General features: G+C 37.0%; 2 protein-coding genes and 1 long non-coding RNA gene across 4 annotated transcripts; 1 reads left to right on the forward strand and 2 right to left on the reverse strand.

Annotated features, from left to right (window-relative positions):
- The first annotated feature begins 26 nt into the window (after positions 1 to 26).
- Positions 27 to 2867, forward strand: Gstcd (glutathione S-transferase, C-terminal domain containing). The gene has a single exon (XM_069116070.1). It carries the CDS (start codon positions 27 to 29, stop codon positions 1677 to 1679), a length of 1653 nt encoding a protein of 550 aa, XP_068972171.1. The 3' UTR covers positions 1680 to 2867.
- On the reverse strand, positions 2430 to 24950 carry LOC138181326 (ubiquitin-conjugating enzyme E2 R2). 2 transcript variants are annotated; one of them, XM_069116071.1, is made up of 6 exons: positions 24728 to 24950; positions 24196 to 24594; positions 17169 to 17255; positions 4861 to 4958; positions 4573 to 4707; positions 2430 to 4280 (listed from the first exon to the last, which is right to left on the reverse strand). In XM_069116071.1, exons 2-6 carry the CDS (start codon positions 24367 to 24369, stop codon positions 4055 to 4057), a joined length of 720 nt encoding a protein of 239 aa, XP_068972172.1. In that variant the 5' UTR covers positions 24370 to 24594; positions 24728 to 24950; the 3' UTR covers positions 2430 to 4054. The 2 variants fall into 2 exon arrangements, with proteins under 2 accessions (XP_068972172.1, XP_068972173.1); XM_069116072.1 differs by lacking the exon at positions 24728 to 24950 and adding an exon at positions 24705 to 24723.
- On the reverse strand, positions 17610 to 18857 carry LOC138181329 (uncharacterized). Its single transcript, XR_011173492.1, has 2 exons — positions 18101 to 18857; positions 17610 to 18009 (listed from the first exon to the last, which is right to left on the reverse strand). It is a non-coding gene; the product is annotated as an uncharacterized LOC138181329 (long non-coding RNA).
- Positions 24951 to 25312: the final 362 nt, after the last annotated feature.

Genomic DNA, 25312 nt, shown 5'->3' on the forward strand with positions numbered 1-25312 from the left:
TATGATATATCAGGAAGTTTAAAAAAATGAATGAAGTTTATTTGGAAGTATATTCTTTGACAGAATTATGTCTAGTTCCAATAGAAACAATAATAACATTATTTACTGTAAAATACTGCAATTCTAAAATTAATATTAAGCTTGTACCAAGTGAACAAAAACCTCTTGAACGAGTATATTCTATAAATATTTCCACTTTTGTTTATGAAGTTATGGATATGAAGAAAATTCCATATCCGGTACTGTCATGTGAATTGCCAGTTATTGTTATAAATAAAAATAGTTGCATCGCAGGGCTTTGCGCGATTCTGCGCGAAATAATCAAAGAAACCACGGCAGAATGTCCAACACATTACTGTCGAAAGTTATTAGGGTTCAAAGAATCCTGTTTAACTGCTTGTTCAGAATCAAGCGTTTGGACGAAATTTTGCGAGGTAGATTTGGTACTGACTGTAAAATATCTAAACATGAGTGACACACAAATCAAGTTACCTTCCAGCATGGCCAGATTTGAATATCACATGTCGCAACCAGCTAGGCTGCACAATCTGTATAAATATAATAACATAATTTCACAAGATGGAACGCCAGAACATACATATGCTGAAGGTGTGTACGTGACTCTAGCAGATATAATTATATTTGTTTGCAGTCATATTTTATTGAGAGTATTTTCGGGTGAAACTACAATGCAGCTTCTTCCATTAACTATTAAATGGTATAAAAGAATGATCGAAGATCAAATTATACTTGACTGCCTCGAGTGTTTGTCATTATGGAAGAGTCAAGATATGACTGAATTCAATTACATATTTCCTGATGTACCAAATCAAAGTCTATATAAAAGTGTTTCGGAAAGATATAAAAGTCGCGTTTATACGAGACAAGAAAATGTGGAGTACTCGTTGCGATTGTTCAAAACCTTAAACATAGAAACCAAATTCGACTTGAAACCATTTGGTGCAGAATTGAATCTTGATTGGTCTTCGGTACCGTATGACGCTACCGCAGAAGGTGGTGCCTTACCACTTGCGCGCTTAAGAAGGAAACACGAACAATTACAAAATATGTGTAAACCGGTGATAAAGTTGGCAAAAGCGGGAGATGTAATAGTGGACTTTTGTTCTGGTAGCGGTCACTTAGGTATCTTAGTCGCGTACTTTCTGCCAGATTGTACCGTTATATTATTGGAGAATAAAGAAAAATCACTGAGCAGAGCCAAGGAAAGAGTGAACAAGTTAAAATTAACGAACATAAAATTTTATCAATGTAATTTAGTCTATTTTAAAGGAGACTTTGATATTGGCATGTCGTTGCATGCGTGTGGAGTTGCAACTGATTTAGTCATACAACAATGCATCAGAAAAAAAGCTATTTTTGTGTGTTGTCCGTGTTGTTATGGATCATTACATAATAGTCATTATTTAACATACCCAAGGAGTAACATTTTTAAGAATGAAATAGATCAGGAAAGTTATATAATTCTTAGTCATGCTGCAGACCAAACACATGATGAGAAAAATGTTAAAACAAATCAGGGATACGAGTGCATGGCTATTATCGATACTGACAGAAAGTTATTGGCCGAACAATTTGACTATAGAGTGTATCTTTCGAAACTCATACCGAACACGTGTACACCTAAAAACCATATATTAGTAGGTATTCCTAAAGAATAAATTGTAAACGTCGAATGTGTAAGTTAATTAAGTTACATATTCATGAATTCTGCATTTTATAATGAGATGGGGAATGATGATCAATTTAGAAATTATTCTTGTTGGTCGAACGATTTTTAAATAAAAGCATATTTACTTACCTAAAAAATAAAGTGTTTTTTTGTCGGTATATTAATCATATCGGTCGATATAAGTACGAAATGAAGAATGTGTGTGAATCTGTGAATAAAAGTGTGAATTAGTTAAGTTACATCTTCATAATTTCTACATTTTATAATGAGATGAGTAATGATGATCAATTTAAAAATTATTCTTGTTGGACGAACGATTTTTAAATAAAAACATATTTACTTACCTAAAAAATAAAGTGTCTTTTTCTCAGTATGTTAATTATAACGCTCGATATAAGTACGAAATGAAAAATTATAATAACATTTAGCTTAAACTATTAACAAAGTGCGTTAATATTGTTGCGCTAGTTTTATTAAATTGTACGAAGAGATTTTATTGGTATGTACAAAAAAAGGAGGAAAGAATTATATAGTATATAAATTATTAGTGTTATGTCAGTGTCTTACACAGTTGTTTTATCTATTATTAAGTAGCTAAGGACAACATGAGAGAGACAGAAATGAAAAAGGTTTTACCTTTATGTAAATATGTTATAGGTATGTCAAGGAACTAGGGAATATTTACTTTTTGTTTGCTATATCACTACAAGCGCTGAGTATATGTTTCCTTTAGACAATATTGAAATTTAAATATTCTTTTGCTTTTATTTTACCGTTTAACATTTTTCAACACTTAATTTTGGTCTTTTAATAAAATGGCTAATGGAGAACGAAGATAGAAGTACCATTTACACTTTTTATGTCTTTAAGATTGGGTTTCATGTACTATTTACAATTTCAGTCGTACGAGCACAGATACACTACCACAGAGTAGGTTAGCTGTATCTGGTATTCCTTTCACTTAAGTAGTAAGCTTATGTTTAATTAACTTCACCTACAAAGCTTCGTCCCCGTGTGAAAGATAATACTTAACATCAAGAGATCTTAATAATTGTTATAAGCTAAACTAACTTTGTGGATGTAGCGCAATGCACGTAGAAGTTTATAGACGTACTTCAGTACTTTTCTCAAAGGAATTTAATTATATTAATGAAAAATCATTGAAACTTAAGATATATCGTTCATAGAAAAAATTATGTTCTATGTTTAGAAATCATGAATAAACAAGCTGTCCAAAGACCTGCCCTAAAACGTTACACTATTTCGCAAAAGACAATCCTCGTAGCTCCATTATAAACAAGAAATATAAATTTCTAACGTAATATTTAAACTTATATAAATCTGTGTGTATAAAAGAAGAAAAACGATTTGAATTAGTCGGTTGAATCGAAAAAAAGAACATTTAAGAAACTTTTTTCCAACAGTATACCTGTTTTAAATAAAATTTACGACTACGAAGAATGTTTAACAGGTCTTTTTTGGCAGTTTGCTTCTTTTCTCACACATCCGAATTTCTTACCAACTTTTGGCTTTATAGCATAAATAATCATACGAAACGGAGGAATTTCACTTTATTCAATGTAAATTTTTATCGAAGATTTAAAATGCAGGATCAATTGATATACCCATTGATAATTTCAAATACAACACATGGATAAAGAAGATTTGAGCCAGCCCAATCATTGTACTTCTCATTTATGATTAATTTTATCGAACGCTGATCACCATAAGGTAAATCAATTGGTCCTTTTTACTTTTTACCTAGTTAAAAGATCGACGTGCCAACCACAACACAACAAGCACAGTGCTTCTAACAAAGTACTTATTTTCATACCGTATATTGCTTAAGTTAAAGAGCTTATAAACACGGCATTCTCAACAATTTAGCATACATAGAATTATTTCTTTTTTCGAGATTTTCCAAATTACATATCACTTCGTAATGTGTATATTCTAATAAAATCTTGTTACATCTTCATGGCGTTATAACCGGTTTATAAATATTTTTATTAGTTGAATTGAAACCAAAGTACATTGTAAAACTATTCAATCTTAGATTGAAATGATCACGATCAACAAAAATAATATAATGATAAATAACTAATCAACGAATTTTATGCCGATTTCGTCTAAGATATTGTGACGAAGAATAATGTGATATTATCGACATCATCCTAAAATACGAGCCTACTTAAATATCTAACGACGAGTTAAATTCTTTTTTAAACGCGTACTTGAATTTAAGGTGGCACGTCTGAAAAGAGAGAGCGTCCGGTTTAGAAGCCCGTTAATTTATTAATCTATACAGAACTGATAATAATTAGCGTTTTCGAGTTTTTTTTTTTAATAGTTTGAGAAAATGGATCACGACTCTCCGTTGCCACTGTCGTCACCGTCTTCGTAGTCACTGGCGCTCATTTGCTCATCATCGTCGTCGTCGTCCAGCTCGTACTCATCATCATAGAAATCCGTCATGTCTAGCTGTTGTTCAGCTGGCCTCGCATGAGTCTTAATGCAGTAATCTTCCAACGTTACTGGTACGACGATCCCCTCTTTCTCAGCTTCCATCTTTGCTGCTTGTGCTTGTTTTCTGTAATCAACCAACCACTTCTTGGATGTACGTGCGTTGTTTTGCCTGATCTTCGTATCTTTTCTCCAAAAAGAATAATAACACGTGCGTTTTCCTCATTCTCTAACTTCCAACATTTTAAATTTACAAGGCTTTACGTCGCGATAAATTTTAAATTACACTTCCACGTATGTGTGTTTGATTAGTATTCTATATGATAAGGTAGCACGAAGAGATAAAAGGGAAGTATAATATTACGTGCAGGATAAATGGAAAAATCTGTAGGATGCGGAATAGATCAATATTATTGTACCTTATGATATTTTCATACTCTTTGTCTTTACCCTTGGAGTCGCGCCAGCGCCTATACATCACCGAGGCATCCACGTTGGCAGGGCTATATGTATTGGGCTCGTTCAGTAGCGAAATCACGGACAACAGGATCGTCCTATTTCAAAACGAGAGTTCATTTGTCGTTTCTCCGTGTTACTTCTTTACATTTACAGTAATCAACAGCAAGATGCATGGTATGTGTTTCAACATATGCCAAGAGTATTTAACATTCAGCTTTGGACCAGCTATTCCTACTTGTGATGCTCACCTGACATTCTGTGTCGGATTCCACCTCTCGCATGGCAGTTCTCCACTTTGTGGATCATCTACTGGTGGATGCAAGATTGATATGCATAGATCTCCATTCTGCAGAATATGAACAAAATTTAATTACCTATCATAGATGCTTCTTTCATATTCAGATAGAAAAGTACTAATAACGAAGAACGTTCTTTAAGCAATAAAGATATTCCATTACTTTCAATGGTTAACGCATACACATCCAGATCTGGGAAACAAATTTTCAAGGACATAGATCGACTTTGGCAAGAAGAGAATTATTTGATCGTAGAAGGGGAAAGGAGGCGAGTTCCGCGTTAATCGTCCCTGAAGGCGCATTGCCCACAGGGGAAACAAGCCTCGTCCAGGTCGAAGGATAAAACCGCGTAGCGTCTTTCGCGAACCTGAAAATCCTTGCCCAGTCTCCTTTACGCGCCATATTCGGAGCTCCATCCACGAACATATACGCGTTTCCTCTTTGAAACGCGCGCAAACATGCGACGCCTCTGATTGCAGAAACTTCTTGCTGTTCCTTTTTCCCTTGATCGTGTAAGAAAACCAGACGACCAGAACGAATTCATAAACCGAGGTTCTCGTAATATATCAGTTAAACACAGGAAGGAAATGGTCGCCATTGGATGAAACCGTTTCCCATGGAATCGGTTAATTGATGAAAAGATTTGATGGTGCCAAATGATTAGCGTCGAGATCAATTTCAATATGTATTTTTAAATCCGAATTCAGCAAAATACATAAAGTTTACTTTATAGGGTTTCAACAATATTTGTGAATAAAGATTATAGATATTTATGCAAAGTCATATTTTTACAAACGAACGTAAAAATATGGTATCTGAGCAGATACGAAGAAGGCGAGAAAACATGATAAGCGATTTAAAAAATAAATAATTAATTACATGTTGATGAAAACTGTTCTCTTATTTGGTTGTGAGATCAAAATATATATTTTTGCATCTTGTTGAACATTTCAATAATTCACACTTTATTAATTGATCATAGGATCTTAAGAATTTCTCAGCTATCTTCAAGAAATTGATATTTACGGATCTAACGAGAAACTAACAAAAAAGAACTTTATCACGCGCTTTTTATACTTGTTTTACCTATTCAATATTGTAATCAATCGGGTGCTTTGGATATTTTATTCCTGTTTTTGTATGTCGCTTTGCAGAGATAAAAAGGCTCATCATACTTGCTAATAAAACTAGAAAATGCTTGTAATATAAAACATAATATAAAACACACGATATATTTGCAATACATTTCTACAAGCGTTCGAATATTTTCGTGAGCAACTACATTATCGTAGACTTGCGAAGTGCGATATATTTGATTCGTTTCGAGAAACTTGTCGTCGCAGGAACGATTTGATTTCAAAGAATCGTGATTGTACGCGTCTTTCGTCGAACTCACCGTTCGCCAACTACGCTTCCGCGGAATATTGGATGCAAATTTTCTGACGCAAGGAGATGTTTGCTCTGGAAAGTTGAGCAACAACGACTCCACGCTCTACGCTCGTCGCTCTTTCGATCGAGGTGGTTCACCGATTCAAGCAGACGCGGATATGATTGTATGCAAATCTGATTTACGTGTTATACATATATACAGGGTGAATTTATCTGCTAATGAAAAGCGTAATGGCTACGGAAACGTGACAGTTAATTAGATTTAATCGATAGGTTACGTACAGTCGTAACAATAGGTGAAATAACATGGCCATTGAGAGGAAGTCGTGTGCAGTTTCTCGTCTGTCAGCCGTTGCCAGCCGACCACTTCCGCATCCAGTCAGTCGAAACGTCTACTAATCTACTTGGTAATCTCGATTAGCATTTACACGGGCGACTTCAAGCGTCCTATGTCTTTGTGCAACTCTCGTCCCGGTTCACTGAAGCGTTTAAACCTGATCGATCGGCATAAGAAATGGCTACATATATCGGAGTCAACAGCGTGGCATTCTCGCGCTCTTGCCAATTAAGTGCCTGCGCGAGATTCGAGTACGTGTAAGTTCGCGCGTATTTTCCACGCTTTTCGTACAATTCGTCCGTAGATTCCTAACTTGTGAGTAACTTGTGACTCTTAAAAAGTTCGCCAAGTGTTTCTTAGAAAGTTGCAGACAGTTTCAGTTGAGGATTTTTAGTACCTATTTATTTTTGTTTACGATCGATTATGGCCTAATCGATGAAATAAACTTTTATAAAATATCGATTACTATTTAAGCTTGTCGAGGTCACCTAGTTAATTCCTTGGTACATACTTTTTTCTCTAGTTTGTTGAAATATTTATGGGTAACGATTGCAAAAATCCCGCAATACGTGGACTTGGGCGTGGGCATTTCTTTAAAGTAGAAATAATTTTTTATTTCAAATAAATTCACTTCGACGTAGTATAAATATCTGTATATACTTGATCGTTGCTTGGAATTACAAATTTTTTGGCTTTCGATTATGCATAGTACTTGGAACGTTAGAACTACCTATTTTTTATGTATACCTATATACGTGTATTATATTTAAACGATTATAATTAAAGCGTTACGATAATAATAAAGTAGATATATACACGTAATCAGGTTTTGGTTTCAGGAAGAGGATTAGTTTCGTCAGAAGAATCAGATACGTTTCTGATAATTGTAGAAACAACGATTTAATCTGTTGCCTTTGAATTTTCTTGAGAACTACCTAAACCATTCAAATATTCTACGAAACTCGCATTAATCGAAACTAATTTTCACTCTATATCAGTAGAACTATATTTAGAATTCAAAGTAAACGTCATTGCAGATACAAAATATCTTCTTCAAGTTGAAATCGTAATTTTTTCTACCAGTATGATTCAGACTACTTGATGATTTTAGATAATCAGTAAAACGAGCAGTAAAAAAGGAAAATCTGTCAGTTTAATAAATTACTAGCGTTTACTAGTTCTGGTAGTAGTTACTGACGTTAAAGTCAAACACAAACCGTGTCAAAGAAAAACCGTGAAGGTTTTCAGGATTATGTAATATTAATAATATCTAAATAAAAGGAAAGTACAATATATGGAGGAACATGGCGGAGAGTCACAGCTTGAACATTGTAAAAGAGGATCGCTGTTCATTAAATGTTGGAAAACACCTTTTTAACACGGCGAATGTTTATGAAATAAATCGAACAATTCCACAAAACATTAAGACTTTCGAGGTATCGGATCGATCACGGATTAACCATCTCCTCCAGGTTCTTAGAAAGAAAGACGCCTTCTTGCGATTAAACTTTCACTGTCGTCTGTTTTCCGCATCGTGGCGTCATTGTTTACTGTGTAAAACCGCACCATAGAGAACACGATCGTTTACCGTACGATAGACAGCGATTCTTTTACGCGCAAAGATAAGAAGATAGGTAACAGAAAGGGAGTAAAAATAGATTGCAGAGGAAAATTTACATGCTATCGAGTTGCAGATTTTACGAGCGCGAAAAGATGGAAGTAGGTCGTTCGACTTTCACGGAAATCGGAGCTTGCAAAATCTTCTGATACGCGTTGAAGTTGCATGCTGTCAGCTCAAGATCCACCGTCACGCAGATAAGGGCTTGAATATTTCTTTTTTTTTTCCTTTCCCTACTTTCCATCGAGCACGACTGTTCGAACGGGAACGAGGTAGAAGGATGCAAGAAGATATATTCGTGTGGTAAGCACGCTCTTTGTGGACAAAAGCATGGCATGCCGCAGTGCCGTTGGCGAATGGCCAGCACAGAGGAAGAGAGAAAAAGAGAGAGAGAGAGAGAGCCTTTCTGGTTCTCGGTCTCCTCTGATTCCCGAAAATTCGCGGCCACTACTGCATCCAGAAAATGTCTTTCGATATCATTTACGCAGCTAGTAAAATGATCCGAACTGATTTGTTAATCGCATAGTGCACATGCCTGTGGTATTTCAATTTTGTCAATTATTAAGAGTCATTGGTCTTTATTCAGAAAGAATATTTTTTCCTAATCTAATTCAATTTGAAGATAAAAAATTTGTCAATTAACAAAATGGTTTTCTAAGATTTTAAATTTACAAACACTGGTTTTATCGTTGCATATTGGCTTTTAAAAATCAATTTAACATTAATATCGACGTAATATTGTAATCATACGTAGCTATGATAACTGCCGGACTGCAGATGCTTATGCACTTGTGGGAATATAAAATTTCCGACGTGAAATGAAGATCAAACGAAGCAAACGAGTGAAACAAATCGCTATTTATGATTCATTTCTCTATTTCTTTTTTATTCGCGTAAAAAGTCACAGTCTCGTAATTACAACGAATAAAAACTGTAGTCTGATTTATCTACGTTCGCCTAATTAAAATGTAGTTTGCGTCAAGTATGAGCTAACGTTCAGATATCTTTGAGTGATAGCGAGCTGCAACTTTGATCAACATTTTGTAGAAATACAAATCCAGACGTCGGAAGAAATATGTCAACTAGAAGGAACGATCTTTTTTGCAAACGTGATCTTTTTTGATCGTGTTCGCGGAATAAATTTTTCTTAGAGTGCGTCACGGATGGAAGTTCGTGGCTGGCAATAACCTGGAGAAATCCAGTTGAAAGGAAAATAGAGCAGCGATACGTCAGGACGGATGCGCTTCATTTTCAACGGCGTGCAACAGGTCGCGAGATTTCTTGCCGGATTATGGTTCGAACATACGACAAACTTTTATCTCTGAACCGGCTCCTGTTCGTACGTTGTACTGGTTTGACGCTTATACGCTTCTACGAAGCGAAAATAAAGTCTCGCTTTCGATGCGCGTTGCCCGAAAATACCTGATTTAATTATACAGCGCGAATTTAGATATAATAAACGCGCACGCCTCTTTTTCGACGACTCTTGTTAGTATGCGATCCAAGTACCAGAGAGCGATTTGTATCGAGCTGTTTCGATGAGCGTCTATTGCCACTTACTTTTTACTAATTAGTCGCGTACAGTTGGTACGTCAGCTACTGTACGTGTTATATATTAATTAATTAGACACCTTGTGCAATTCGATCAAAAGGTTAACTTTTTTATTTTATTCTGAAAGCTGTGATAGAGAAACGTTTCTCTAACTATTAATTCTTCGCTTCTTGTCATAACAAAGATCAAATGCAGTGTTAAATTCAAACTGAAACGAAGAATATATGCGCGTTACTCAAGTTCTCTGTTTAATTGTATTGAATAGTTAACGTTTCATAAAATTTATATAAGCTTTTAGAACGTAGCTGGAGACACGCATATTTTAAGACTTTAAGGCTTCGACATTGAGTAAACACACTTAACACATTCACTATTATTAAAGATATAGCTCTTTACTTCTTTTTATCGAAGATCACATCAGATTAATTAACATTCGTCCAACTTCATAATTTGTTATTTCAGGGTCTAGTAGCTACTTTAAATAATTAAAGCAACGTAATATATTCGATAGAATAAGTTAAGCATACCTGAAGTCACATGTGTTCGATCGATTAATATTTATCTACTTTTAATTATCGTTTTTTTATTTATATTAAGCAATATTAATTATTCATAAATATTTATTAATTGCGTATGCTTGACTAAGGTTAAAGGCCAACATTAGACTAAAGAATTTCCTTTTAATGTATATTCTATGCATTTACAATAATTTGCAAGTATCCAAATATCTGTGTATAACAATATAGGATAATACATATGTCGGACAGTACGTGAGATAAGATAATGTGACTTCGATAGAGAAAAAATACTTGGAATATTGCGACGTTTTCAAGAGTAACCACGTCGCCGTTGTCGTCGTCAGCATTTCGTGCGAGCAAAATACCGAAAGAGTAAATTTTTAAAATTAGCGATGCTGGCAGGAGAAGTAGAAAGAGGCAGAGAAGCGAAGAGTATCTCATCGAACGAGGTGAGAACCTTGCTGAGCACTGGTCAGCCTCGAAAATAGACCCCACGATCGGAACTATCACGAGAACTATGCAGAGGCTCATAGTTCTTCTACATTCTCGTAAATCGCGTGAAATTAGGTTTACCTTTATTTTATTTTGGTTCAAATCGATCACGGAAATCTAAAATACAACTCGATCATTGCCAATGTTACCGCTCTATTTTAATTTTAATCTAAGAAATTACGCGCGATATCTACGATATACGATGTTCAATTTAATCTAAAATGCGACGAACAGTGGAATTATTTTTGACGAGGTGACTGAACCACTTTCGCGCTTCCGATGACGGTGAATCACAGTGAGACATGTAGATGCGGAGGAGAAACTCTGTTGACCGATCCAAACAGGAAACCTCACAGACGATCAACGCTTCTAAATATCTTGACAGAACGCGTAGGCGTGCGTGCCATTTAACTCGACTGGTCCGCGTTTTCGAGATATTTCTCCGTTCCATTTTTCTACTTACGTACTCGAATAAATATTGATCGAGAGGAAAGAAGATAAGAAATGTATAAGAAATGTGAAGATAAGATACACTCACGTTCACAAACATGTATGAGTAAAGTACAAAAGCTTGTGTATACCGATTAAGCTTCCAGAAGAATTATCTCGAATTAAACGACCCTCGTAAGCTCTCCGCGCAACGACTGACTATTTTTTAAACGAACAATTACAATCATACAAGCACAAGAGCAAACTCCTTTAAGACAAGTAGCTGATTTTCGTGGTGTTTGGACGAAGCTGCGCGAGATTCTTGTCCCGTTAACTGTTGCGAATTGTTTGCAACATTCATATTTATTTCAACTGATATTTTATTTCAACTGATTCGTATCCAGTAAGTTACTTTTCGAAGATATTCATATATATTAAATAATATTAAATGTATTTGTATATTTCTGTAATTAATATCTACGTCGACATATTTCTGTCAAATTACATTAGACTTAAGTAAAAATTACAAAAATATATATTATTGTATAGTGACGAAATAATTCCGGGTAAAAATTCACAGAAATTCGCATAGCACGGATCATTTTTCTTTTGACATATATTTTAGAGAGTGCGTCTCTAAGCAATATACGCTTTGAATCTTGCGCCGGTCTCTTTTGATTCTTGAGACATGAGATTTTGTAAATCGTACTTATTTCGAAACTCGTAACGAAACTAAACGTTAAACCTGGTTTATTGACAGTAACGGAATGTTAAGCAAATTTAAATACAAAATAAATGTTTACATTTCTTTGTAGTTACTTACAACTGTTTATTAGTCAGTATGTTTTTAGAATAAAATCTCGTTATACGTGTCGAAATCGAGCTTGGCTTAGATTAGGTCAAAATCTTTTCCGGGAAGGGGCGCGGCGCCCTTTACTTCGCGTTTACTTCAAAATCTTGAAAATATATGTCAAGGTTGAAATCGTAGAGACTAAATTTTCTTTTCTAGGAAGATTATTTTTGTAATATTTCAAAATCGCCTGTCTCAAGAACCAACAAAGACTGCCATGAAATTCAAAGCGTGTGTTACTTAGAAACGTATCCTCTACGATATACGTCAAAAGAAAACTAACTCGCGCTATATAAATTTTTCCTCGCATTTACCCAATTCCGTTAAAAACGAAATTACGCATTTTGACCGATTAGTAAAAAAGAATTAATTATATGTATGTCGGGTTTACATTAGAATTAGGGTTAGGGGCGTGAAACGAATCTTCATTTGGATTACACATTGTCGTTATGCGATAGAGACGACATTGACTAGTGCAAATACAACTATTACAGAACTTGACAAGTAACCGTGGTACTTAGATACTCGGCAAGCTAATGACAATGATCCTAGGTTCAATAACGAATCCGTGGTCAACGGGATAACAGGATGCGCTTTCTTCCAAAGCCCAAATCGTACTCGACTTGCTTGGCTACGGTGGAAGTATAACTAAACTAGCTCTTTGTTAAACGTGGAATATCCACCGAGCGTAAAGACGCTAAGTAACTCGCTAATGCGACCTCACGAGAGAATGACTTTCCGTCTCGATGATGCTGCAGAGGAAAACTATGATGGGGTGTGTCTAAGGACACGAGATCATCGGATTCGTCGAGGATAGCCTTCGTTCAGAAAGAGAGGAAAATTGACGTTGACTGATAATTGGTCAATTTCCATGTTGGTGGTTAGAAAAAGATGCTAGCCGCCCTCGAGGGAAAGCTGCACGTGTACTGCAGCAACGCATCGACATCTGGCAATCATCTTACTCGAAGAATAGGGTCTGCAAGTGGCGAGCTACGGGACAGAGACCGTTGGAATGTTTACTGTCGAGTGTTACAACTATTTCCTTTTTAAGGAGAGCTATAGTATTACTCCATGCCTCTGTCAGACAAAGCGTTCATCCCGTGACCGCGGCTACGTTCGGCGACTGGTTGTCGTCTCGAACCCAAGCTCATTATCACAAATCTCGACAAATAACGACAACTGTTTAATTACGCCTATGATAGAATCTAGATTACAGTGTTAAGGGATTTTCCCGAAGTTCCAAAGGGGAGGCTCCGATGTCCTTTCATCTCCGACATATATATATATTATATTTGATTAAAAAGAGGGCATTCGCTCCGACTGGTTATTATTATTTTTATTTGACAATCTAAGAGAAAAGCGATCGTCAGTGCTGCTAACCGAATAGTCAGGCATTGTGTGTTGTAAAAACTCGTGCGCCACTAGTTGAAAATTGTGGCGTTAAGAGGTTAAATAGTAGATCGAAGTCCTAAGCGCGACCTTATCCCAGAGCGTTTCCACCTTACGGCCTTAGAGTCGCTCGTAAACGGCAGCACCTATACACGCGTAATTTCTGTCGATATACCAACCGCCGACACAGTCGAGTAAACCTGCGACACACGTATACACGCATCTCTCTTCTCATCTACAAAGGCGGAGAGCCAGATAGACGGAGAAGTAGCTGGCGTAAGCGCGGACAGGGAGCAACATGAGAGCGAGCGTGAATCTCTCCTCTCTCATTCTCTCTCGTACTCTGTATGCTGGTGCACGTACAGCCGGTCAGACGTTTTACGGTTCGTCGAATCTTAAGGCGACGACCTCTCCGCGCCGAGGGCAAACGAGCCTACGGATTTTGTAATGATTCCACCTCAACGCCGTTCTTCGAACGGCGTATCTGACTTCCACTGCTCGAGGAAGAAGTGGGTGTACCAGGGTCAAGCCGTGCTTGTGAAGAGATGCGCCGCATCAGTCGTCATGTCACGGAATATTGAAGCGCTTCGGTTGATAACGAGGTGCATTCGATACAAAGTGGCACAGAAATAAACGAAGTGCACGCTGTCGCACGAAAGCCGGGCGTCTGCTTATTTTTAACAACATGTACGTGGCATATACATTATACATCATAGCTGAATATGATCGTGACGCGATTAATATTGGTTTTCAAAAACTAAGATGCAATAATGAAACTGGTACTTGTAATCGTCGAAGCTTATAGAACTATTTTGTTACTTGGCAAAACTTGACGGGTCTTCTAAACATATAGAAAGATTTTAGGTGTCGATACAAACAGTCAGATTATATTTAAATGGTAAACACATGTAGTAGTATATGTATACAATAAATAGGAAAACATGCTATTGTTGCGTTTTTAATAGGTACTTCAGATTTATAGATCGGTAACTCTATAGAAGACTCTCTAGAATTTTGTGGTCACTCGTATGTATATCTATGTGTTGCACGAGAAGAACGAAGGATGGTGACGCGAATAGATTCATTGAAGGCCTTTGATAACTAGACTATGTACGGAAAAGATCCGCGTAGCACTGATCTCTTCAGTTACCTTCGTTACCTTTTTATCCACCGGTGAAAAATTCAAAAAGAAAGAAATAGATCCGTATTCTCTTTGTTTTTCGAGAGAAATGGTATTATTTAGATTCCAACGAAGAAGTCGTAACTTGTCATTTGACAAACAGTTTCGAGAGAACAATAGCATATCGCCGGTCGTAGCGGAGGAAAAATTCAAGCGAGACGACTATTATTGTCTGGCAGTGTCTCGTGTTTAGAGCGAGCTCGTAAGATCCCCCGCGGAGCAAGAAATCTCTCATGCACGTGACTCACGCGGACAAAGGGGTTTCGTAGAAAGTCATTCGGTCGTCATGGAACGTGCCACGGTTACGTAGGATTCACTAAGTTCCGCTGGTCTGCCCTCCTTTTTACTTAAAATCTCTTATCTAGCAGTTTTCAATTTTCGCAGTGACTCACGGAATCATTCGAACGCTTGTAGAAACTTTTCACAACTATATATTATACGAAACATTTTGAAATTTCGTTTACATGTTGAACCGAAGTCACGAGCGTTCAGTGCGATCGAATGTCTTTTTCTTAACGCGTGGAACGCTTGACGTCAACGCGGAGTCACTCGCCTCTAGGAGCGACCACGATGAACCGTGAAACCACTATGGAGTATGGAGTCATCCGTATTCAACGTGTTAAGTAGCCAAGTCCTGTAGCGAAGTCTGAATTGATTATACCAATAAAATTTCAAACAGATCCGAAAACGTATACACCCGCTGGTCTCTTCTATGAAACGTGATAATTAACCTAGATTTCAATTATCAAGGGAACGATTAATCGATTACAAGGTTGTATTTATGCAAGATTGAGACGTGATGCGTATAAAAAGTTTATTAGAATTATTCGCGGGAGTTACTGGGAGGTTAATAAATACTAGTAATTATGTGTTAGCCCTTACCGCTTGTATACTTATGTATGACAATTATATAAACTAATCAAATATTAGAATTAGATATTTTTAATTGATCGAAGAAGCAAAGATGATAAAAAATTATGAGATTTCGGTTTCCTCGAGCGTTTCAAAATGGTAGATACGAGATTCTAGCTAAGGACGGCAGTACTCAAATCGTATGTGACATCCATAATGTAATCGTGCGATGTAACGAGAGTACTCTTCCCCCTTTTTACATCGGCGACGAGCGGTCTATCTCGTTGGAGAAACAAAGGCGAGACACGTTGAGTGTCGGTGAAAAAAGAAAAAGAAGAAAAAGAAGAAAAAAGACCGAGACGTGCAGATGCTTCGATTGACTGATAATCGTGGAGCACTGGTTATAGAGTTCACCGAGGTGACAGACAATCCTCGTGTTCACTCGGGCCACTCCATTATATACTTATTAAACAAATTACTTATATTCTTCTTCGTTGTCACGTTTTTGCGGAGGATTAATCTCGCGAAGAAAAAGGGAAAAAGAATAGTAAAAAAAAAATTATACGAGAATGGAAGAAAGCAAGAGGCGTTCGAGTTGATGGTATGTGGAAGTGCATTGGCCTCTGCGCGAGAGCATGGAAATACGTAACGTATGAAAAGTGTTCATTGCATGGAAAATAGCGTATGCGAAAGCGCAACTGTCGGCGATATTATTCGCACGATGTAACGGAGCGAAACTTTCATCGTAAAAAAAAAATTGGCCGAACAACGATAGAGTTTCTTACTCCACGTCACCGTTTCTCACTTATCTTATAATTTATCTATCTAAGGCCCACAGTTATTGTAAGTAAAATCAGTCAGCTTTCATCTGTACGTTCGTTCGTTTCTAAAAATAAAATTCAAATGTACTAATCTTCATATGGTGCGCGTATATGGTATCGTGATGATCTGACTTGGTGCAACTATCGACCATTGTATAATTAATGCATGTTACTGGACGCGTGAGATTTACGTGCGTTTATTCCCGTTAGCCGCGGCGTGTTCGCCTAGTCCCATCCCTTCCAACAAGCGACTGGATACGGATGTCCAACGAGCTTTGGACGGTCGTTGACTCTTTGCTAGTCGCTGAAGGGTCATACGAAGAACCCGTCACAGATGCGCTCCAAGTTGATAAGGTATCTTCGATCGATGGCAATTTTCAGCTCTCGGTAGTACGAAACGTAGTTTTTCAGGAAGAGTTGCAATTATAAAAGCGAGATTCGATATCGACGATCGCGAATTGAAGGAGAAAAAATTGTTCTATTACAAGACGAGCGATCTTGCCTGTGACGATAGTAGAGTCGGCTGTCGAAATTACGATCGCTCGATATTCGAAGACTGGAAATATCGAGTACTTGTAGGCGCTGGATTTTTCAGCGAAACGACGATACACTTCTGATTGCAGATTTCGCGAGTCCTTCGAGCAACGACGCGGGAGTTACAACATGCAGGGTAAGGGACAAAGAGGAAATCGGAGAAAACGAAAGGGGATGGTTGACTGTGGGAGAAAGATTCAGCCGAGAGAAGGGAGAGAACGAGGGAAAAAACAGCCGAGCCATACTGAAGGGGATGAAAAGAAGCACGCGGAGGATCGATAATTCCTGTATTTACTCACCTCGTATACGTTCGGGTGCCAAACTTTCGTCATAAACCGAATGCTGGGTGGACTGTACGGATAATCGGGCGGGAACTTCATGTGTGCCTGGAACAGAAAGAAAACAGGAGCGCAGGACGCGCGTTAAGACGATGCTACGTTACAACGGATCGATAATCGTTTATGTAAATTATCACAAAGGCCCTTGTTCAGGGTTCCGAAAATTATTTACAAGTCATTTGCGAATTGCTCGACGCGTCCAGAAAAAATTGAACGAACGATAGGCGATACGCTGATGTGGTTCGAGCTCGAGGGAAACGTAATCGCGCGAGGGATGAATTTACCCGGAAAACACCCAAGAACCGAGGGCTCTATAAAATTCGATTTGTTCTACGTATCGAAGGGATACTCTTGTCGACTTGTAACTACTCGCTGAAACGTCACGGAAGCTAATCTGTTAGCATCTGTTTGTTTTAATGGCAAATAGCGAATTGTGATCATTTCCTGGAAAGACAAAAACCCGCGGGACAAAGGCGATATCGTTGATAATGGACGCGTAATGAATACGTAGCTTTGTTTCGATAATAACCGATGGAATAACGACAAGGTATCAACAAATCGATGATCATCCGTGTATCGCAGTGAAACATGGCTGAGAGAAGGGACGCGTTCTTCCCTTTCACGGCGTGTTCCACGCACTTGCATTGGTATAGAATGAATCCATTTCGCACACAGGGTGTACATAAGGGTCGTCCCCGACTTTGTTGGCGGACTTTCGTCGATGGTTTGCCGACGGGACGCTATATTGATCGCAACCTGGTCATGGCCCAAATATCCACCTCGTCCTCCGGGATAGCGCGTCCTAGAATTAAGTTACTTTCCATCGAGCGTTTGTTTACATTTCCGCGGCAGAATAATTTCTACCATGCTGGATCGTGTATTTAACTAATTACCCAGAGGTTCGAATTTCAATCGCAATATTTCCTATTCAAAATCGCGCTTGTATCATGGTAATGATAATTTTAACAACTCTTTGACGATTTTCAACGATGCAGGATCGTTTGTGTTTTTAATTTTGGAGTTTTCAAGCCCAGAGTTTCTTCCTACACTCCAATTCATATAATGATACGTACTTGTGCACAGTACCGCATTATGAGGAGACTTAACGAATCAATTCACAGACGATAGCGCGAGATTCCGAGAACCTTCTATATGTCGTATATGATCTTGGGTAAGGCTACACAAATTTGCAACACTTTAATCTCTAATTTCAATATGTAATCATGATAGTCGGATTCTATTACAGTGTTAATGAAATTTCCAAATGTTCCGTAAACGCATAATTAGAAAAGAATTCTACATGCTTCCAAATACTTTTATGAGCCACTGTACACATAATGACATTACGAGTGAAGAGAAGGACAAAGATAAGGCACAATTACAAGTTAGTAATTGAATTGGAAATAGTTGCTATAGTATTCTAAGCAGCGTTGATTTTGTTGCACTTTCCAACGTGACATGGGAACATTGATCGTGCTTATCAGTCAGTAATCTCACATGACATCGACGAAAGGTATTCGCGGAATCGAGGACGAGATCGATTATTCATGCAATTACACGACCATTCTTATGTTTCCTGAAACAATGCAAAAATAACAGTACAAAAATCGAGATTTATATCGTTTCGATCGAGAACAAAAAATACGTGATACGATTGGAAAAACAAGTAAAGAAGAAACGATAACTCCGTTTTATTATATCAGACGGAACAAACAAGTATGTGCGTTGAGTTCTTTAATAATGTAGCGCTCTTGACACGTGACAGGGACACTTTAACAATAAAGTAATGAATGATAAAAAAAAACATATGTGCGCAATATCAATAATCATTATAATGCATATACATATTCGAATAGTAGAGTTACTGCGAATTTCTATACATTTATGGTGAATTTAAAGATACGAAATTATAATGCATATAATACATAATAACATAGCAAATAATTAAGGACCAATACTCGTTATGATATTAGATTCTTCTGTAATACTAGAATTTACACTTTTTATTATTTTCACCCATCAAAAATTTGTATCATGTCGCGATATTATTTTTTTACAGTATTAAAACAGCAATTAATTATATTTAAAAATAAAAGTTACAATTACAGTACCCGGAAAAATGTACGAAAAAATTTTATTTTATCCGAAAAACAAAGGAACGTCCAAACTTTCCAGCAGGACAACTCAATTTAAATGATTATTATAGTCCACAAACTAGAACCCAAAGATTATAATCAAATGATGATTGACGTCAGTGCTTGGAGCGACAAAGGTTAAGTAAGAAGGGTTTAGAAAATAAGAATTCGATTGCGTAAAAGATATCTGGGAATGGAGCAAGTTGAAAGATGGCCCATTTTCCGTTGTCGCGATATTTCAAAGGGTCGTTTACTCGTCGCTTTTCCGCCCGTCGAGTCGACTGTATCGCGTGACCTATAAATTTTCTCGACCTATTTCTACGATAAGCACTTGACGGTCACCCCTTAGATGGCACTGCACGACATGGCTACCATCACTCCTTGAAAACTTCGCGCCGATTCAGAAGGATCAAGAAGTGACCCAAATCAGGAAGACAGGAATCGTGTTCCCTTGAAGAGGTACTTCGATCAACGAGGTCACTTAACACTGTTTATCGAAGGAATTTTTTTACTCGAACTATATTATAATTTATAGTATTCCAATAAACGAAGGACGCGGATAAGATAAAAAATATAATAAATCATACTCTTAAATGGAAGAACATTTTAAAAATTCCACACATTGTCAACCAATTCCGCATCAAAGTTATCTTTCCATTTAATTTTCAGATTAAACATTAGCCTGTTTTCTATTTCCCTCCGGAATTCCTAATTATGCAGATTAATATTAATTAAACTGAGCTGAACTAATATTACTCGTTCCTTATTAAAAAAATTCAATTATTCTATATGAAGACTAGTATGAAACATTTTTCATTCTTTACAGAGCAGCAGTTTCAAAATTCAATATGTTGTCAATTAATTTTATGCTAGCAATTGTAAGATAGACAATCATATTGTTCCTAGCACATTGTATTCCGTCTTTTCTCAATACGAGAAACTTTAGTTGTCATCGCGCCAAATATGCAGTAACTTTTTCAGCTGACGATAATATTCGAATAGAAGAAAGAAAGGATTGTAGGTCCGTGGTATTACCGAACACGTATCACACGTGCCGCAGGTGAGAAGAGGAAATGCATGGCAACAGGAGATCTGACGTTACATCGTGTCGAAATCCTTGCTTGGTTTCGTCGTCAAACGGAAGAAAGAATAGACGGTCTGTATGTGTATTACTACGTAACTTCATGATTTAATTCGTTACAATTCTCTTACGATATAACTACAGATACACTCATATAAATTACGTAATGCTTAATATTTTGTTTAAAAACGTTAAAATATACTGAACAGAAATCAAATTGGGCAAGGACCTCGATCGTTCTCCGCAAGCTTCCAAACTCAACTTTCTCAAAAACGAAAACTCCAACGCAGTTTCGTTATTCTTGCTTCTCGTCTTATTTTGTGCTGTAAAATCTCCTAAGCTTCGCTTGTGCTATGCATTATGCTACGCATACTGTAACTCGAGAATGGGAAAATTAAGCAAACGATATGGAAGAACTGACGCGTCGGGTGATTCTGACGGTGTTTCTGAAGGTTGCTGACGGGAGTTGCATATCGATTTAACTAACAACAGTTTCACGTTGCCCATCTCTCACTGTTCTGAGGTGAAAGAATTAAATGGACCAAAATCAGTGGGAGTGGGGCCGCCAATAGTAGAAAATAAAACTGGCAACACAAACATATACATCGAGAAGACCCATTTATCGGGGTTCGCGGTGACCTGTTTGTGAGATACGACGGTTTTCCTCGGGGAGAAAAATCTGGCATGTTCATCTCAGTCGGAATGGGACTGGGTGAAAGTCGCTCAGGTGATTCGAGGGATGCCGGCCAAAGATAGACACAAGACAATGCTCGATGGCGTTTTATGTAACGTGGCAACACGCGTTACGGCTCGACTTCACTGGGTCGATCCGTAAATCCTTGAAAAAGAAGTGACGCTTTAACGTAAATCGCGAATTATAATTTCCGTTCGGTAAATGGAATTGTCCATGGCGATTGGCGACTGCGCGTAATTGTTCGGACTCAGCTACGATCAGAATTTAATTCGACGAACGAATCTGCGCTCCGCTATGTATTTACGCACATTCCGTGTCGATTAACTCGAGAGCGCAAGAAGAGCTCGATTCGATTGGAGAGGCTTGAGGAGAGCTGCATTTCTACGTGAAATACCTCGAGCTACATCGGAGCAATAATTGCGATCGTGTTAAAATATCGAGTCGTGTCATAATTTTTTATTTTAACTAGTCGACAAGATTTTTGTAACAGGAACGTCCCCGATTTATATATATATATATATATTACATATTATTGGGTTGTAACGTAAATTCATCCTCCTTTTGTTATACGTTACATATATTGTAATACATATTTAGTATATAAATAACTAATAGTCTATTGAGTATTATAACGATAAATGCAACGATTATACAATTCTAATAATTCAAACAATGCAGTCAAGTGAAACAATTCAACGATTTACTTACAACTAGATATTTTTCGCATGTCAATCAGACTGCATTAACTACTTCACACACATGGCACACATTCTTGCCACGTGCAGCCAAATTTCTACGTAGCACTACGTATCTCAGTCTAGTACATGTATATTTTCCCAGTTAATCCGCGCTTGTTCAATACCTTAAAATAAACGTTCATTCATTTCACTAATACTTCAAATAAATCTTTTATACAATTTCTTTATGACACATTCACTCAAAATTACAATATTATATACTGTGGCTCACGGAAATATTTGGGCACTAATAGAAATTTTTAAGGAATATATTATGCACGTTACGTAAAATATTCTGAAATTTCATTAGCCCTGTAATGAGATACGACTATCATGATTACCTTGGTAAAGTGTAAAACAAATTTGAAAATGTATATGGAAGTTACAAGATATTTACTGCGAATATATATTTAATTAAAAATTAGTATGTAAATTAGAAAACATAGACTACAATATTCAATATTTATTAATACATATTTAATGAAATGACCTTTACCATTAAGGACACGTTTGAGGCCACGAATTATATTAATTTTTTACTAAGTATATGTTTGCAATAAACTTCTCATAACTTCTATATACATTGCCGTTCAAAATTTTTAGAACATCATTTATTTTTAACAATGTTTTAATATTTGATAAAGATTATGAATTTCTTAATAATGTTATTCATAGATCAGCATCATATACTTTCTTTAGCGTATAAAATACTAAGTCGAATAATATCTTTTAGCTGTTCATTAATTTTCCTTCAGTATCGGAACGAATATAAACTCACCAAGCTTTTGAGCCAAGATATACATTTTAAGATTGATCCTAAATTTCCCCAATATAATCACACTAGTCGTGTCTCATTACACTGCTAATGGAATTACAAAAGTGTTCGTATACATATTTATATTTTGCAAATTATATATTCATACAAATTTTCTGTGATATGTGTCTGAATACCTTCGTCAGACACTGTTCGTGTATTGGATAAATCGCGATAACCAGGCAGTAACAAAGAACGTGTTACCGTGATAATAACGTGTAACGATACTGTTTACGACAGAGGCGCGTTACGATTATAAAGCGCGGGTTAGAATCTTGTGGAACAGGATTTGCGGCACCCACGTAGATGCTGATCACGTGTACGGTACGATACGATTCGCAAATAACGGTGTGTTGTCAGGTCTGTGCTCGTTGCGACCAGTTACATTGTGGGAAGATAGGTAACGCTCGCGTTACGTGAATAAGCGTTCGTAAATTCATAACGAAGCGGAGAGTGGTTTAGAAAGCGGACGCGAACTGTACAAAAAACCGTATAACCGTGCGGCAGCGGTAGAATTCGTTTTCTGCTCGCTAGAGACTAGATTGAAAGCGCAGAATGATAGCGCAAATATTTGTAGCAGCAGATTTAAAAAAAGAGAGAAAGAACAAATCAGAAATTGGAGATTGTATTATTTGTATACCGTATATTAATGTATACTATAGCATATAATGCAATTTTCCAAATTGAATCTAAATTATATTGCATACGCGTACCGCATAATACATATATCGAGAACGGTAGTTGGAAAACATTTGTTTAATAAGAACAATGATACTGTGTCTCGAGGTGTATTATCAATCACGGATTATATTACACGTGGAAAAATCCAATAGAAAAAGCACTATAGGAAGAGAAAATGAGCGTGGAACGCAATCGATCCGGCCGTATTGAGTAATCTTTAATTTTCAGAATTACTCAATGCTACTTGAATCTCGCCTTCTGACTTGTGCATGAAAACATTCATCGAATTTTAACGCGGATAGGAAAGACGAGCAAAACAGCGATAACCACTGCAACGCATATTATTATTGGGGAAATCAACGATCGGTCGCGGCAAAACTACTCACTCACGTTGTTACTTTTCTGGTCAAGGTAATCGTAATGTTTCATCGTGTCATCATCGAACAACCTTCACGTAGGAACGCTGATAGATGTTCATGTCTTTCAAATATATACATTGTCAAAATTAACGGAAACCGACTTATCATAAAAACAGTATTTTTAAACATACAAAGTTCAGACAAAAGGGAAATGAAGAAGTGTTACAAAATTACCAAAGCAAAATTTATATTACATATAGGACATTTATAACCATATTTGGCGATTGAAAGAATCAAAATAATGTTTTCTGATGAAAAGATAAATATGCTTAAAACTCTATTGAAAGAGAAAGCAGAAACATAACCAACAAAATGAAAAGTATGCCCGATTGTAGTGTTTACATGTAAAAATGATAAAAAGAGTGGAATTTTTATCTCGGCCGAGTTTCCAAAGCGAACAAAAGCTACGAATAATTCTGATAATTACCTTGAAGTATCCTCCTTGGTAAAGCGTATCCGGGGGCCCGAAGATAGCTACTTCCCACTCAAACATGTTGTCCTCGTTAACGAGTTTCACGCGGAATCCCTCGACAGGTTCCTCTTGAAGACTTTTATATTCGAGGGCAAGTGCCCTTAGAGCGCTGCTCGTTGTTTGTGCCATATTTTTCTTCTGGAAGTAAAGTCTGCAGCCTGTTCCAGGAAGCGGAACGTCCTAAACCTCCTGAAGTGGTAGCACAGAACACTACAGTCGGACGGACGCCTTTGCGAACACTGCTCCTCGACAGAATCAATTTCCAGCGGGTACCAGATAGTGTGTAGCCGTTACTACGATTTCCTTTGTTGCTCCTCGACGCGTCGTGGTCTTTCACTCGCGGCAGGACGTTTTCTACGATAATAATACGATTTTGCACATCAAATAAACAAAGAAATATGATCGGACCAACAAACTGCGAAGTGCTCCTCCAGTCAACAATATACTATTCCCGATGCACGCACCTCTAACAAAACAGCTGACGTACCTTCTGCGTCAGCGTTGCTTTTGGCGCAAGCGCACGATGATATTCCCTATTTTTCTTCCGTGTGTCGTCGACGATTTTCAAATAAAAATATATCCAAAATACACCAATCGTTGTATTTGAACTGATAGAAAAGATTTCTTTTGTGTTATACTAATTGGCGATTAAAAACTTGGAGCAATTTAATAGACAATTTAATAAATTTCTAGACTTCCTGTTTCCTGATTGGAAAATACGTCCCCAATCACGTGACGCGTAAAGAAGCGATATATGTACATACGCTACTTATACATACTTATTTGTCGCTCAAATCCTTCGTGCTAAAGGCAGTGCTGACTATATATTTTTGTATTCGTAGTAACAGCAAGCACCAATCAGAGAGAACCATCGTGTAACGTATTCTCATTGGATAACGTTGGACAAGAATACAAAAATCCAGTGTATATGAAATCTATATACTACATGCTATATGACTAATGCATATATGAATAGTCAAATCACGTATTTGAATTTAATTGAAAAGTACAATACATATTACATAGCATAAGAAAGATAAAGAACATATCTATGAATTGTTAATATTCAAAT

The sequence above is a fragment of the Bombus flavifrons genome, chromosome 6, assembly GCF_040668555.2.
Source record: "Bombus flavifrons isolate JBK064 chromosome 6, iyBomFlav1_principal, whole genome shotgun sequence".
Classification (NCBI taxonomy): domain Eukaryota; kingdom Metazoa; phylum Arthropoda; class Insecta; order Hymenoptera; family Apidae; genus Bombus; species Bombus flavifrons.